The 18,502-nt window shown below is 37.3% G+C and overlaps 1 protein-coding gene across 1 annotated transcript in view; it reads left to right on the top strand.

Annotated features, from left to right (window-relative positions):
• Positions 1–18,502, top strand: part of LOC149080545 (protein qui-1-like) — a 149,618-nt gene that overhangs the window by 115,035 nt on the left and 16,081 nt on the right. Inside the window, exons 19-22 of the mRNA XM_089239645.1 lie at positions 5,113–5,293; positions 6,643–6,833; positions 8,209–8,402; positions 17,503–17,665. Coding sequence (XP_089095771.1) covers positions 5,113–5,293; positions 6,643–6,833; positions 8,209–8,402; positions 17,503–17,665 — 729 coding nt within the window. The remainder of the gene's footprint in view (positions 1–5,112; positions 5,294–6,642; positions 6,834–8,208; positions 8,403–17,502; positions 17,666–18,502) is intronic.

The following is an 18,502-nucleotide window of genomic DNA, read 5'->3' on the forward strand; positions in this document are numbered from 1 at the left end:
TATATAAACATCATTAGCCTTCTACAGTTAAGTGACACCGCATGAAATATACAGGCACAGATACGAAAAATAATTCAATCATTTATGCTATATATATATATATATATATGCTATTATATCATATAAATACAAAATATTATATACCACATATGTCACGTGAAAGTGATAATTCGGTGATCAGTTGTAATCGCCAGTTATTATTAATTTTTGATAATGACTGGCTGCAAATAATTAAACAAAAGTTTTTACATTCCATCACTATGCGTAAATCAGACGCGGAATAAAACATACAGCAAATAAAAAATTAGAAATTGATTCTCAAGCATTATCTTATAGAAAAAAACAACAGCATTAGGTATAATATAATGGGCAGATAATAATATATGATGCCAAATTAAATGCTAGTGAACTACAGTATATGGTGTCGAATTATCGTAAGCGTGGACTTGTATCTGGTCTATGAGCCCGAACCCATTCAATATTTGCCACGATCTCGATAATACCTATAAAAATATTGGGTTTAGCCCCCCACCGCAAAATATTTTTGATCCCGCCCCACAATATTTCCAATAACTTCACGCATTGGCATATTGTACGTGATATCATTTCTAATTTGATAACGCACTAGTCAGTTTTAAATCCTCTCTCTGCGAAATTTTTCTTATGCACGATCCCTCAAGCAAAGACAAACGTGTGAAAAAATAGGAAAAGAAGATTTCGAGTGACATTCTTATTACATTCTTATCTCAAATTGGCGCAAATACACTCATGTCCACAAATTAAGGATAATTCAGAATCACACGGAAATCGAAATCTAAAGTAAAAATTTCACCTGTAGAATTATCACACACATCTGCAAGAATGATATGCAAATTTCAGGAAGCCACCAGATGATGCCGATAGTACGTCACAGTGACGAGAGTGTAAGAGGGGGTTATATAAGGAATGGTGGCAAAGAAGTAAAATTGTTCACAAGAGTTCTGTAAGGCGCTCAGTGCCATAAGCGAATAGTTATGACACAGAGGACGCATGAGGATGATTTTTTACGTGGTAGAATTATCGGCCGCCTGGAATGTGGGCGTACTCAGATGGAAGTATCCGAGGAACTTGGAATTGCCCAAAGTGTCATCTCTAGGCTTTGGCAACGATTCCAATATAACGGAAATGTCAGTAGACGTTACAGTACAGGTCGCCCCCGAGTTACAACGCCGAATGATGACCGGTATTTGGCAGTAACTGCCAAAAGAAGCAGACGGAGCACAGCATCCGATCTGTCTCGTCAGCTATATGCAGCCACGGGTACCACAGTTTCAAGGCAAACCGTGTACAGACGTTTGGGAGATATTGGTCTATATGCTCGCAGGCCTGTCAAATGTGTTCCGCTCATGGCAACTCACTGTCGGCAGCGATTAGCCTGGAGTAGAGAACATGCAATGTGGACATCGTCACAGTGGGCTTGTGTGATGTTTTCCGACGAGTCCAGGTTAAGCTTGCAGTCTGATTCACGTCGGACTTTCATATGGAGAACGCCAGGTACCCGTTACCACCAAGACAACATCATTGAACGACACCGTTACGGTGGTGCAGCATTGCTCGTTTGGGGTGGAATTATACTGGGTTCCAGAACAGATCTGCATGTTCAAACCGGAACCATGAAAGCCCAAATTTATCGGGACATCATTCTGGAACAACAAGTACGTTTGTTTAGGGGTGCCATGGGCGCAGAATTTGTGTTTATGGATGACAACGCCCGTCCTCACCGAGCAAACATCGTAAACGAATGCCTTGAATGTGAGGATATAATCCGTATGGAATGGCCAGCATTCTCACCTGACTTGAATCCGATAGAGCATGTGTAGGACATACTTGGCCGACGAGTTGCAGCCCGTCAACCACCTCCTACATGTGTACCGAAACTTCGGAGAGCATTGCTTGCTGAGTGGAGTGATCTTCCCCAAGATCAGATCGATAATTTGATACTCAGCATGCCTAGGCGTTGTACGGACTGTATTTCATCGCATGGGAGACATACAATGTATTAACCATCATACCAACCATGAAGTTTTTGTAAAGGAGATATTTTTTACAATTGCTCCAGGGAGCAAAAATCGCAGTTTTTATGAATGGTATCATACATACACCATCGTTTTTGTTCTTTAGCTTTTGTTTAATAAATGGGCTTTATGAATAAGTAACGTTTGTTTTGTTTCTGAACCTTTATTTTCTGGAGCTAGCATTATCCTTAATTTATGGACATGAGTGTAATTGGCAAGCAAAAAATATGGTGTTTGTGTGTATTTCTTCCGTAGAACTTCGATGTAATATTACGTCAGTAACACTGGACGGGTTAACGGTTTCATTACCACTACAAATGTATGTAACTGTAACTGAATAAATCGTTTACACAGTCTCTCTCTGCATATTCCTACTTTTTTTTTAGAAGAAGCTGGATCTAATTCGATCGACTTTTTGAACATGAAAATACGGCAGATTGGGTGGGTAATAAAATTTTTAGCGAAATGTTTTTAGCATTTATAATTCATACTCCATTAATTGGTCGAATTGGTTTATATTCAAAGCGTACAAATATCAATCAAAAATTATAGCACAGAAATATTTTATATAACTTTAATTATATTAAGGATTACATACAGTAGATTCCACTTATAACGTTCTCACTTAGAACGTTTTCCCGCTTAGTGCGTCTTATTTTCGTGGTGCTAACTTTTACAAATACTCATCGAGATTTCCCGAGTGAAGCGTTTTCCCGCTTGCAACGTTTTTTATAACCGTTTTTTTTGGAAAACGTTATAAACGATATCCGTTGACGAGTTATCCGAACGTTATAACGAGTTGGAAAAAATCTATTAAAATACGAGAATATTTGCGATAAATATAAGAGTTTGTTGTCCAAACTGGATCAAAGATAGGCAGTTAAATTTCCATAGTGGCGCTCTGCTTTTAAAATAAGCTACGCCCAAACTAGAAAACTAAAATAATTTCAACATATATAAAAATACCTAAGGTGTGTGTGTGTGTGTGTGTGTTTTTTTTTTTTAATTCGATTCTCACTGTGTGTGGTAAAGAAAAAACACGTAAATAAGACTACAAATTGCAACTTAATCATCAACATTCACATAGGATATTAATTATCAATTATTAAAATTTTTTATTATCAGTTACGAAACTATTTCCCAAATTTTAATAATTTATAATTGTAATAATTGATCTTAGTACTACATTATTCCACTACTCTGGAAAAAGCATCACTGCTAAATTTCTTGACTATGCTCAAAGCCTGATTTACTTGAACAGTTCATGATCATCCGCTAGAGAAGAAAATTTTGCTTTTCATTCTTCTGCTATCAAGGAAATATATTCTCATTAACGTATTACAATTTGTAATTTGCGATACTCTTTCCATACTCTGTATTAGAATGATAAAAGATTCCCATTCTGAATGGCAGGAGAGACCGGGGCAGGTTGGCAACAGTTTGCGGTTTATTATTTTTTAGGGCAAGTGCGATTTAGTTATGATAATTTTCTACGGAAACCACATATATTCGGCTATATTATGGCATTTTTGTTCATTCCTGAATACCTAACACTCAGACGTTGAGAGTGCTTGAAAGTCATTAAGTCAAGTTGGCCAACCAGCCCATCCAGCGAGTAGATTAGCATACTACTTCTGTGATGAGAGATATAATAAACCAATGCCAAAACGACCTATTTTTCAATGTTTTACTTCAAAGAATTCTTTCAAACATGTAGAACAAATTAGCCATTGAATCGGCTATTAAAGTAGTCTCAGTCGATATAAATTTGGTCTTTAAACTCTAATCTTGATATTTTCCTCTTTAAACTGAATTGTTTGTTCTCTTTTTTTTTTTTAATTTTTTTACAACTTAAGACTTCTAATATATGATCACGAACGTAGGTATTTAAAACTTAAACAAAAAACCAAAATAATCTTTTAGCTGGCCATAGTCATAATCTTAGCTGGCCAGTAGGTAGGTTATGCACAAATGGTGTTGAATTATGTAAGTTAGAAGAGCAAGGTAGCAATAACCTACCTACTGTCAATTATAGCATTTCAAAACTACGTTGGTACCACAAGTAAGTAACAAAGTTAATGATATTTCATGTCCATTAAGTAATCGTTCTCACCGCGAGATGAACACGAGAACTGAGACGAAGGAACTTTATTGAATCATTCGATAATTTATACAAAAATTAATCGTTATTTTTGGGCCAAGCCCAGTACTTCCCCATTTTCGGCATCGTGGTAACCAAAACATCCTCTTCATCCAACAGTGACTCTTCCAGGGCATGTCTTTCATAGTATAAGACGTAGTCACCTGGTGACAACCCTGCTAGGTTAACTTGCTTGGAATTTCCCCCATTAAAATTTAATGTAGGTGAGTCAGGTTCGTACAAATTTCCTCCAACTCAGGAGGAATTTTGTCAGCTGAACTTTCCCCAATCACTGATGTTGATGGCATGTTTGAAACGGAATATGTCCATCTTCGTCGTCCTCATCATCTAACCCAAAGATCCTCTCCACATCGAAACCGTCATCCGAGTCAGCAAAAATATTATATCTCTATCATCTTCTTCCTCTCCTGTGCTCAAGTTGATTTTTTGTTTTGCTCCTTTCTTTCGGTGTGTCTTCGTCATCTTTAGTTTGCTACCTTTCTGGAGTTTTTTTTTTTTGTTCTCTGCTTCTTCTTTTCCTTCCTTTAGCATCTTTATTATTGGACTGTCTGTCAGGATTTTCTTTTCTTTTGACCTCTGTTTGGTTCTTTTCTGGCTGGTATGTTCGGAAGTTGTAGTATTTTTTCTTGAAAAATTACGGAAACATTGCTGTTTGAGGGTTACACTGAATTTGATGGCGTAACGCTTGAGGTAGCTTGCAAAATGATGACACTTTGCTCAGCGACTTCTCCAGAGAACCTACACTCACCGTTCTTATTTCATCTGGAGCAAAACCTTCAGAACTTGAAGTTGGTTGGCACATGGCCAACCTGAAATTAACCAAGTTATACTATATTTTCTCCCTTTTTCAAAAGGGAACTATTAATATCTATTTTTTTTTCTCAATAATAAATATAGGCCCAAGAAAATGATCGATTTCTCATCACCTCTGGAGGTAACAAAATTATTATTTGGAATTTCTTCACGAAAAAAGCAGAAGCATTTGCTCCGAGATCTAGAGGAAAGAAAGACGACAACAAGCACCGTGATTATGTAACCTGCGTGGCCGTGTCGAGAGACGGCTCTCTAGCTCTCTCTGGTACGAAAAATTTTAAAATACCGTATATTTTTCCAGTATTTATATAACCGACACCATATCCTTTTTATTCCTATTTGAAATTGTGATTGTGCATGAGTGAAAATTATTTCCATCGTGTCTCAAAAATGTCTGTTTCGTATGTTTATATTTCTATGTTTTTTATACTGTAATTAAATAAAAGAAATTGTGGATGTTATGACACCTTCCTCCAATTTAGAATATTAAAAAAATAGTATCTAAAAGTGGAAATATATATTTCTTAGCAAATAGGGTAAACCGGGGAAGTTGATAGCTACAGTGGCATGTTTGGTGAAACAGCAAAATTATCGCAAATACGCAGGTTTATGTCAGTGGAAGGAGACATACCAGTAGTGGTCATCGATTAGCCATATCATTTTATAAACATAAAAATTTCTTTCTACGATGTTCTTTGAAGAACTTGTTTTATGTATATAAGGTTGCTTTCTTAACTGTTGTTTGAAGTGATCTAGAGGCCTAAATTAATTCTCAGAAATTATTTTCTTTATGACAAAAGTTTTGGCAACTGTTTGGTGAGAAAACTTGTGCCTGCATTCAGTCAATAAAGGACTTGGGCAAGTTCGATTTGGGGCAAGTTCACGTAAGAAAGCTTTACTAGAATTGACTTGGATGCGTTGACAATCCGGATTGTGCGCGATCATTAATAAAGACTGATGCCTCTTTTACTTAACCCAATTGATTTGTCTTCGATGGCATGTGTTTTTCTGAAATGCAAATGATTGGTAATATTATTTTAATCATTGATAATTTTTGTCCTACTATGGTCATTTTTTGCTCACGAGGACAAATTAGACCGGGACCTACAGTTTATTTCCAATTCCAAACGACAGTGTTTAACTTTTTTTGTACATAATTAGGTCTCACCGAAGGATTGGTGCACTAACCCCTCCGGCGTGGGGACTTCCTTCGGTAGGGATGTGTTTTGCGGTCATCTAATCACCGTTTCTGTTGTACTTTTTTGTCAGGAACGATTCTGGCAAAGATGAATTGGGTATCGAACTCACGACACCTCTGAACATCCGTCGGTACAATAGGCGAGTATCTTATCGACTTGGGCTGCCACGCCCTATTTTGTTCATCGTGAACAATAAATGAGATTTCCTATGATTATTAGCATGTATCCCAATGTTATCGGCTCATTAGACATCTCCTCAATGTGCCCCGAAAGTGCAATAACACATGACAGTTATGCCTAACTTTTGAACATGATGGTTATCACTACTGTAATGCTGAGATGTCGATATAACAACATTTCTTACTTTCTTCTATCTTTAGAATCATGATTTGAGGGTTGTGTTGAAAAATTTCAGGTTCAAAAGATTATAGCATCCGAGTGTGGCAACTGAATTCTGGAGACTTGCATGCCGTCCTAACAGGACACACAGCATCAATAACTTGCCTAGCGTTTTCTCCAAATGGATTGTTTGCTGTATCCGGTTCGGAAGACACTACTCTAAAAGTCTGGGGTCTTACTCTTGGGCTTATTGTATCCACTTTCCAAGTAAATATTGTCTATTTTCTTTATATTCAGCGTATATTATATTGAAAAAATTTTAAATTAAAAAAAATTTGACTAGAGAGTAACTTTCTATTTCTATCAAAAAAGGTTTAATTTTAAAGTGGCATTTTTGAAAGTAATCAAGAATACTTGATATTAATCATAGTTCTGAATCCAGTTCACATAATTACCGTGCATTTGTATAGAATATGAATCGCTTTTGTTCATTCCGTTCATATTTGTTGAGAAAGTCGAAAGAAATATATGTATCGTATTTGATACTAGCTGTAACCAGTGGCTTCACTCGCTTGGATTTGGTGATCAGAAAATTGTTGTACACTGATTTCCCCCATATGACATTTGTACCCCCTTGGGGGTTAAATATTCATAAATCCCATCGTAGTGATTTTCTGTATTATAACATATAATACTCACCAAATTTCATATGTATAGCTTCTGCTGTTTGGACTCAGCGATGATTCCGCCATATAACTTTTGAAAGTCACCCCCCCCCTCCCCACATATGACTCCCTTAGATGTTGAATTTTGAAATATTTATGCTTGATGTGATTTTTCTATATAACCTTAGGGGTCCAATTTCGAAAAACTCTTTTCTTAATCGGTCTTTACTTCATGAAATGAAACTACTGACCAAATTTGATATTCATACACACACATTCATTGTGTGCGTGTGTGTAAATTGTTTTTCTCAAAAACTACTCATTCGAACACAGCCAAATTTCTGAGGATATCTTAATGAGACCATGAGAAAGAGATAAAGAGGTTTATGTAGTAGTTCAATTTTTGACCACGAGGTGGAAAGGTGACGCTTTTTTTATTATATTTTCCTTTTTTCTATGATCCATAAAAATAGCGTATATACCAAGTTTCAATGGAATGCGTCCACTAGAACGGACGCAACAGAGGTCCGAATAGTTTCATTATAGCGACACTGCTCAGACCAATGTAGCGCCTGCTGTTGAACTTTCAGGGCATTTAAGATAACTTTCAAGGGAAAGTGCCTCCGAGAAAAGCTCCTCCTCCTGGTTTATTACATAAAATTTTGCAATAAAATTCTGGAACAAAATTGTATGTAAAGATGAATATAACCTGCATCATCTTGGCTGAAAATTTTTTAACAAAGTGAATTATTTGTTCACAAAAAATAAAGAATTGAAAATTTGAAAAAATAAAGATTTGATGACACATATTTATGTGTTTTTAATACATTTTTCAGTAAATAAAACATGCAAAAACATTTTGAAAATTCCAAAAAGTGAATGCTCCGGTCTGAAAGAGCCATGTCAAAAACATCTGCTCTACATTGTATCCATTTTCATGCATATTTTGCACACTGTAGCATGCTTACTTTTGGCAGGGGCATCGAAGTAAGGTGATGGCCGTAGCCGTTACTTCGGATAGCAGAAGAATATTGTCAGTCGACATTTTCAGCCAACATCGATTGTGGCAAGCCGATACAGGTGCTCAAATAGCGGTTTGCATAAAGCCATCCGTACAAATATCGGTTCATGCTAACATGGTTTTTGCGGTAGGTGGAAAGAACGACTGCAGGTAAACGAAAACTTTTTACCTTTGTTTTCATATGATAAAATGAAAAAAATAAATTCCTCAAATTTTCAAAATGGCGAGAAATTTTTTTTTTTTGTTCATGCAAAGCAAATATAGAGGTTGCAAAGTAAAGCCTTCAGAGACCCTTTAACCCCCTTTACGTACAGGTTTTTCGGGAAAAAATTTGGACGGTGCCTCGTCCGAATTTGTTGAATATCCAAAACGTATTATTATTATCATTTATGAAATGAAGGGGGGGGGGGGAAATGAGAGGAAAAGCAAGTTTTCAATTCTTTCCGTTATCCCACTGACTCTCTTCCCCAATATACGGGGTGATTATAAAAAAACTATCCCGACATATGGGCCCCTAACTATCATACCATTCACAGAAACTGAATGAAATTTTGGCATAAGGTATTTTGAGGTATGCGCTCAAGAATGATATGGAAAACAACAGTGTCACTCTAACAGTTACGGTTACAGTGAGAAAATTTCGAAAATATCAAACGACAACACCAAGTTTTTTGTATTGGAATGCGATCTCCATACTGAAAAACACTAAATAGCATTGGAATGGCACCTGTAGCACGAAAATTCCCGGAGCTAGGCAAGGAAAAAGTAAAAAGGACTTTGCCGTGCACCAGAGCATTAATGTTCGTTTCATTCGTCACACCGTTTCTTCGGCTGAGATCCCAGCCTGATTAGTCCTCCACAAGGTCATGTGGAGAATTTGTGAAACACAATAAAATGCTTTATTTTATGCTGCTTCTCTGTCCTTATTGGTTGTCTTCACTTTTAGCCTATCTACCGCCGGTGATTTTCATGCTACAGTTGCCGTTCGAACGCTATTTAGGGTTTTTCACAATGGAGATCACATTCCAATACAAAAAACTTGGTGTTGCCATTTGATATTTTCGAAATTTTCTCACTGTAACCGTAACTGTTAGAGTGACACTGTTGTTTTCCATATCATTCTTGAGCGCATACCTCAAAATACCTTATGCCAAAATTTCATTCAGTTTCTGTAAATGGTATGATAGTTAGGGGCCCATATGTCGGGATAGTTTTTTTATAATCACCCTGTATAATATATATACACAGGGTGAACGTGACCTGTTCTGCGAAACGAAAAGAGGTGATAGAAGAGCCCAAGTGAAACATAAAGCACCCTACCAACCCTGTCCCACCTCGAACCGTTCTTGAGTCAGGGTGATAATCGATTATGGGAAAAAATTGCGTCAAGTATGAAAAAACCCAAATCTGTGAAGTTTCCGAAAGACCTACACGCAAACTAAATACATATTATGAAAGAGCAGAAAAAAATCCTGTAAAGTGACACCAATTTCATTGAAATATCTGGATTTAATGGCGAGCTACAAGTGCTGAAAGATTGGCGAAGAGTTCAAATCAATTCATCGCCAATTACGCAAACACCCTTCTAGCTACAATCTGTCAAATTTACAAAAAACTTGTCCATTCAAGCAGCTTCTGAAAACGCCTATAATATACTTTATCGGTGATCCAGATCAGGAGAAATTCGGTCTTTTGTTTGCAATACATCACTGAAATCTTCGAACTAATTTTAGTACGTTTAGGCGACAATTCAATTTTTCAGTGCACCAATCTCTCAGCGCTTGAAGCGCGCCAATTTAATACAGATATCCTGTTGATAGAGGTACAGCCTCCCCTAACGGACACTTTTCTGATCTCCGGTCCTGGGGAATAGGGCTTTAATATATTTCACTTTCCGTTAACGGACACTCGATAGCGCGTGGCCAATACAATCAGGCAAATTCTAATTTTTTTTCCAACTTATCAATTTTCGAACTTAATTTCTAACTTATTAAGTTTTGGTCATAAACAGAGAATTTATCATATTCAACTAAGGTTATGTTAAATCCCAAGCTCTCTCTCTCTCTCGTAATGTTAAATATGATAAATCGCGTGAATTAACTACTTAATTAACTGAACATAACTATGGTCCAGAATAGTAATTCGAATAGTGTGAAGTAAGCCAACATTACAAGACCGATAATGTTGTTATGAATGTTTCTATCTTCTTCACAATTATTTTAAAATCGTGAGAGAGAGAGAAGGAGATAGAAACATTAATTTTATAAGTTAAAATTTAAAACTTATTTTTGTAGCAAAATATGTGTAGTGCACTTATCATGTACGGATTATTAATTAAAAATAATAAATTGGTTTTTAATGAAGAGAACAAAGGTTATAAATGTTTTCATATTTATCAGACTTTCCAACTTTATTTGAAAATTATGCATAACCGTCGGTAAAAGTAAGAAATAATGTGAAATTTAATCAAACTTTCTTTATCGAGACGATTTGTGAATATTAGGGCTCAGATTTTTATAACCAAAAGGTGAAACGTCGTTGCTGATAGGTTAAAAAACATAAATTTCAAGTTTTTTAACCGATCAGCAACGACGTTTCATCTTTAGGTCATAAAAATCCGAGCCCTAATGATTATGCATAACCACCGGTTTATTACTTTTGAACACAGTAAATAAGGCTGGAAATCATTAAAATTTTCAACTGGTTAATCAAAAACTTTTAATCAATTAATCGAATTTTAATCGAATATTTTGAAATGCTATTCATTCATAGCAAACGTTGTGTTGGTTACTACAGTCGACGCTCGATATAACGACCCCTTTGTTCCGCCGAAAATGGACGTTATATTGGGAGGATCTTTATATCGAAAATAAAACATATGTGGTGGTAGTCCTATGAAAACATTTGGGACTTATCGTGCAGATCGTTGTAATGGAATGGTCGCTATAACGTGAGGTGTCATTATAACGAGCGTCGACTGTATTAATTGAAAAAAAAAATATTCTCTATGAAAATATATTCTATTCATTTCACGCATCTATCCACTGAATGGATGTAAACGAATATAGAACTATATTAAGAAATACAGGCCGCCCGCTTTTGAAGCTATTTTAATATCGTTCTTCTTTACCAGAAACATGAATATGCAACTTGGAAAACGACTTTTGAATGCTCTATGAAAGTTGTTCTCCTAAAATATTTTATAAAAGGTGTTTCAATAGGGGATACACATTTGGGTTTGTGGCAAAACTTGGTGAAATAAGCGGAACAATCAGTTTATAAACCCAAAAGTGAAAGTTTGCACATTTATGTCTCTGGCATAATGGAGACGATATGCTGAACATGCTTGTGATATCCTGGAATTTCATAACTTGGATCTTGTTTGTTTGTTTTTTGATCGGGTAATTTTAAAAATCATCACTGGTTTTAGTTAAATTGATTTGTGTTTTTTCATCAATTTGATTAAAATATTGATTCAAATATTTTTAAATCTGGTCACTTTTCTGAAGTGTTATGTATAACATAATTTAAGATATTTTTAATCGGTTTAGTCAAATAAATCAAGTTAAATTACAAAACTTTAATAAAAATTTTAATTGAATTTTGATCGGATTGATCGAGTCGATTAACTCAACTAAGATTTTCAACTGCGATTAAGAATCAGTCGATTAACCGACCCGATTAATTGATTAATCGCACCAGCCCTAACAGTAACATATAAACTGAAGAGCCAAAAAAACTGGTAAAGGCATGCGTATGCAAACCTGTGGAGATATGGAACCAATCAGAGTACGGCGCTGCGGTCGGCAATGCCTATATAACACAACAAGTGTCTGGCATAGTTGTTAGATCGGATATCTGCTACAATGGCAGGTTATCGAGATTTAAGTGAGTTTGAACGTGGTGTTATAGTCGGCGCACGAGAGATGGGACATAGCATCTCCGAGGTAGCGATGAAATTTGGATTTTCACGTACGACCATTTCACGAGTGTACCGTGAATATCGGGAATCCGATAAAAAATTAAATCTACGACATCGCTGCGGCCGGAAAAAGATCATGCAAGAACGGGACAGACGTGCAATCCTTCCGCAAATTGCTGCAGATTTCAATGCTGGGCCATCAACAAGTGTCAGCGTGCGAACCATTCAACGAAGCACCATCGATATGGGTTTTCGGAGCCGAAGGCCCACTCGTGTACCCTTGATGACTGCACGACACAAAGCTTTACGCCTCGCCTGGGACCGACATTGGACTGTTGAGGACTGGAAACACGTTGCCTGGTCTGACGAGTCTCGGTTCCAATTGCTTCGAGCTGATGGACGTGTACGGGTATGGAGACAACCTCATGAATCCGTGGACCCTACATGTTAACAGGGGACTGTTCAAGCTGGTGGAGGCTCTGTAATGGTATGGGGCGTGTGCAGTTGGCGTGATATGGGACCTCTGATACGTCTAGATACGACTCTGACAGGTGACAGGTACGTAAGCATCCTATCTGATCACCTGCACCCATTCATGTCCATTGTGCATTCCGACGGACTTGGACAATTTCAGCAGGACAATGCGACACCCCACACGTCCACAATTGCTACAAAGTGGCTCCAGGAACACTCTTCTCACTTTAGACACTTCCGCTGGCCACCTAAATCCCCAGACATGAACATTATTGAACATATCTGGGATGCCTTGCAACGTGCTGTTCAGAAGAGATCTTCACCCCCTCTTACTCCTACGGATTTATGGACAGCCCTGCAGGATTCATGGTGTCAATTACCTCCAGCACTACTTCAGACATTAGTCGAGTCCATGCCACGTTGTGTTGCGGCACTTCTGCGTGCTCGCGGGGGCCCTACACGATATTAGGCAGGTGAACCAGTTTTTTTGGCTCACGCAATCGGTTTTCTTCAAACTTGACGCAATTTTTTTCCATAATCGATTAATTACCATAACTCGAAAACGGTTCGAGATAAGACGGGTTTGGTAGGTTGTTTCATGTCCAACTTGGGTTCGTCTATCACCCCCTTTCATTTGGCGGAACATGTCACGTTCACACCCTGCATAACACTATATATATTTTACTAACCAAACCATAAGAAGGGAGAAAATAAAAATAGATAATGTTGAAGAGAGAGTTAAGAGCATAGACTAAGAATATAAATTATTACTCTGTGGTTAAGAGAGAGGAAGAAATGTCCGGGGTTTACAGGGTTACCAATGAAGAATCTTGATAGAAGTGAGAGAGAATGTATTTCTTCATTTCTCCTGGAGCCATTTTCCAGCCGAATGTATTTCTTCCATCTACTCTAGGATTAACAATAATTTTGTTTGTAGTAATTTAATAAATATATAATATAAAAAATATAAAAAATAATAAAACATATAAAAGTTTGTAGTTTTTCCTACTCTCTAGTTAGAAAAATTATCCACATGAACAGGCCGAAACCAAGATTTTTTTTTGGGGGGGGGGGCAAACATTATCTTGCCACCAACACCACTGCAAAATTTGATGATTTTATAACGGTATTTTTGTTCTTTTCTAAAATTTGCCGCCTTGTTAAGTTTGCCGCCCGAGGGCAGTTGCCTCCTTTACCCAATCTAGTTCCAGCCTTGAGCATGACATACATCTCATATATGTCACACTTATTTATTTATTTTTTAATTAGAATAAAGCACAAACATATACATAGATACAGACATATAAACGTATAAAACATAAACTTTGTGACCTCGAGGGACTTGAACGTCCTTCCAGCAGGTCTACAGGGTTAGAAATTCGAATATGTTTTATACGATTTTTTTTCTTTTTTATACTTTTCATATCTAATTACAATGCATTTGTCATAATCATTTCGTAATACATTTTTTCAACAAAGTCAAAAACTAAATGATTTATGTTATATTTTCATTGCTAAATTGATTTTCAGTGTAGAATAAGTTTACTACCTCACGGACAATTTGGGAGAAGCTATTTTTATATTTTTTATTATTTCTCTTTTTTTATTTCTTCATTTGTGCAAATTTGATAATTCGATATAAGTTTTGTCTTAGAGATCATAGTATGGCACTGCATTTTGGTATTATCTGTTATTATTTGAGATCTTATTCTGTTACATAAATGCTATCTAATTTCCGTATATTGTCGCGTAATATGCTCCTCCTAGTTATTTATTTTACAAAGGTTGTTTTATAAAATACGAAAATAAATTTTTCATACCCTACTAAAAATTCCGATAAGAAAGCTTTTGTCCGGCATATAATGAGTCCAACAAGAAAGGGGGGTTTTATGCGTCAAAGTTAAATATTAGTGGAGATACTTTAAATTGTATGATTTTTATCACATACCAAACAGTACTAGATGAGCCCCGATTAGCGCCCTCCATAGAGCGTTAATCTGGCTTAAGAGCGTCCTTTTCATTTGGATTTCTGTATACCAGCCAACACTTTGCGTCGTGGCTCCTCGGGGCAAGCACACTTCCCTCTCCCTCACATCCTTATGCTGGTATCTTTGCGCCCCCTACAGATTTTTTTTTACGAGCCCCTGTATAGTGAATTTATAGTGTAAAAATTTAAAAAATGATAAGAATCGTCCCGAGACCACCGACTGGAGCCCTGTCAGCCCCGAATTTCGGGAAAACAGGAATAGGGGCTTCGCGATGAGCTGGCGATAACGGTCAGTGCTTTGATGTGGAACTTTTCTAGCCCATTCTAAGGAACTGTGGATAATCAATGACTGGACAAGGGAGCCGCGAACCGAAAAGTTGTGAGAACCGCTGCCCTTTTTTTGTGAGCTGCGACTGTTACGGTGATTCGATTGAAACAGTATAATCTGTTTCGATGACTTATTATGAAAATATATCCAATAAGGAATTTGATTGATGCAAGCAAACAAATGTGTGTGGATCGATTTGGATGAATCAATGAATAATAGCCAAGCCGGACCATCCGGTGCGTCCTTCGATGCTCTAAAAAATATCACTGGGTTGGAAAACGTGTAAACCGACCCTTACATATCAACATGCGCTTCCTCTGGTCGCGTTGACTTTGCAAATTATCACAAAGTGTAAAAATCACAGAAATCTAACTACTGGGAGATCCATGGCCCCTACATGGATGGGGCACAGGGCTCTAGCCATGGGGCCGGAACAATTCTCATCATTTTTTGCTTTCCCACGCTATAAATTAACTATAGAAGGGACCGTGGAAAGTCTGGTCGGGGGGGGGGGGCGTAAAGAATCCCGGCCTAGAGGCCCTGCTACAGGATGTGGGAGGCCATGGGAAGATCCTCTATTTATAAGAACAACTCAGTTTTCGATTGATCCTCGCAAAAGGATTAAATCATTTAAAGGATTAATCATTGCATAAATTAATTAAATCAAACGAGATTAGAAAAAACGTATTAGCAACCACGGGGGAAAACACGATAGAATGGTGTGTAATGGCAGGGCTACAACTACGAGGGTTTAACCCTCCTTCAACATGATAAGGGGGGCCAAAATGCGTGCTTATCCTGGCTGACCAAGCATCTAGTTGCGGCCCTGGGTAATGGAAGTCAACTGGCATTCAAATTAGCCTGCCGCGCATGCGCATTTTGACAAACGTGATGTTCCAGGAGACTCCTCTTAATATTGAACGATTCAATGTGTGATGTCTCGATGAATATATCGATTATAAACATAGAATATGTTTTCATTAAAAACTTTTCTGCTGATCTCTGACAGTGCATAGTCATTTTACTACTATTTATAACGATAGATCAACGGTTCACAAAGCAGAGTATTTATGGCTTTGCCTCATGCGGGCTATTTAAATCTTGGGACCCTTCTCTCGTTATAATTTATTGTTCTCGACTACCGATTTTTAAACTTTCTGCCCTCTGAAGTTGCGGCCTTGGGCTATATCCCACTTAGCCCCCTTAATACGCCTCTAGTTCAGAGGTTAAAGGGCGTCTAAGGACATTTCTTTGCACCCTGCACTCCGACACGACGCGACTTCTTGCTTTTCAGATTGGGTGAAGGGAGTATTACCCAGCCATTGCAGAAAATAAATTTCTTACTTATTGATTTCAATTATATTTAATGGACCAGCATCTGCATGACCCCCACAGGGGTGGGGCTGACGGGACTCCAGCCCTGGGACCAGGACGATTCTGGTCATTTTTTGTTTTTTCACGCTATAAATTAACTATAGAGGGGACCCGGTTCCCTTCAAAGGTTCCAGCCTAGGGGCCCTGTTCCAGTATGTGGGAGCCATGTGGACCATCTCTTATCGGTAAATGCACACTCTCTGGATAGTTGAATAGTTGACTCTGAATGATTTCAATAATTTATTTACTTGCATACACGTCTAAAGGGTACGAACTGGTTTCCGATTCTGCAAGTCGGTGCCGTTGTTGATTGGTGAGAAACCTGAATTTCAAGTTTTGACCAAGCGTGTCAAGTTGCAAGTAGCATCACTTATAGTATCGCTCCACTGTGCATCCTGTCTTAGGCTGCGAAGAGATACAGTTTCAAGAATAAAAGGACTAGTAAGAAAAAAATACATATGTGGTGGAGGAAGTGATGGCCGCGCATACTAAAAGAGGAAGAAGATAGAGAAAATGGCCTGAGGGGTTCTGAAATGTAAGGATGCGACGATGATAATCCCTCCGCAGAAGAGGGAAAGAAAAAGGGAAGAAACGAACCAATATCAGCAGATAGCGAAATTCAGCAGATCGAGGTGAAAACAAACAGAATTGTTCAAGTCGCGCACGTCGTTGAGTGGCTTCTTTCTCTTCTTTTTCTCGCTCCTGGAGTACGTGCGGTGTAGAACAAGCCAATACAATTGTTTTTGCCGTTAGTCTCTGTTATGCACTCCCGTACCTCGTGGTCGCCTCACTTTACGTGTTCGACCTAAGGCAAGTTGCATACTGGAGCGATACTGCAAGTGATGCAACGTGAAACTCGACATGGATTGGTAAAAAACTTGAATTTCGGGGTTTTTTTTGCAGTCTCGCTCCAGTTCGCACCCGTTTAACAGTTTTGATCGAACGTAATGACTTTATCTGAAAGGAATGTATGTAGAATGTGCATTTATGTAAGTTTTATTAGCATGTATAAAAACTGACAAAATATTACGCGCATCTTTCTCTGTAGTTTGCACACATATTTATGTAATGAAAATACTTTTTTCTTTCTACTGTTAATTTTTAAATTTTATTGAATGTCAATTTTAATTGTTATTTCACTACTTGTGTTGCTTTATTATTCCAGTTTGAAGTTCTGGTCAGTAACTGATATGGATTCTGAAAAATCTGTTAGTCATAGTGATGCCATTACTTGTTACACCGTAACTTATGATTGTCAAACTATAATTACTGGGTCAAACGACATGTCTTTAAAAGTCTGGGAAGTTGGAACTGGTAAGCTGACACAGGTAAACAAAGTTTGTTACGTCAAATTGAAAAAAAAAAACAATTATAGGTGGACGATACGTCATTAACACGGCGACAAGGTTGAACGTGAACACGTCTTTTAAATTTCGTTACAATGTAGCTGTTTAGTCTGGTAACTATAAATAAAGAAATACGGTAGAACTGGTAGAACTTGGTTAATTCAAATTTTGATTAATTCAAACTTACGAACTCCGAGTTTTCTATCTAATTCAATGTAAAAATTTCTTATTTAATTCAATTTTTTTCTAGAATTCGAAGTTGGAGATCGTGATTTTTGTATGAGAAAATTAAGTTTGGAAAAATTCTACAAGAATTCAGACTTTGCTTTTCTCGATCAATTTGTTAAACAACAAATTTTTAAAGATAAATCAATGTTTGAAAACTCTGTTTCCTCTACTCTTTTTTTTTTCCTCTTCATAATTTAATTTCATTTTACCATTGTTCAGCTGGAGTGCATCGAGAATGTGTATTACTTGGACGAGGGTCAGTTGCACTGCTCGTAAAACCTGTCAATCAAATGCGACGGTCAATTGCATTGGACTCCGCTATTGGGTGAGTTGCATAGGAGGGAGCTAAGTAAAATTCACTGAACCTTATCTTATCTATAGTAGATGGTGTTAAAAGAAGTATGTACTAGACCAGTGGTTTCTTAACCAGGGGTACCACCGGGAAAGCATTTTTGGGGGTGCGAGATGTAGAACAAATAATTTAGCATGTGATGGCTGATTGCATTCCTGAAAATTGAAATGATACAAAATATTGAATTTTTCATTTGAAAAATGTGAATCATACCTATCATTTTAGCACCTCATTTTTTT

This window comes from Pholcus phalangioides, unplaced genomic scaffold, assembly GCF_987345545.1.
Source record: "Pholcus phalangioides strain wild (caught in Gottingen) unplaced genomic scaffold, Ppha-v1.0 ptg000011l_1, whole genome shotgun sequence".
Lineage (NCBI taxonomy): Eukaryota > Metazoa > Arthropoda > Arachnida > Araneae > Pholcidae > Pholcus > Pholcus phalangioides.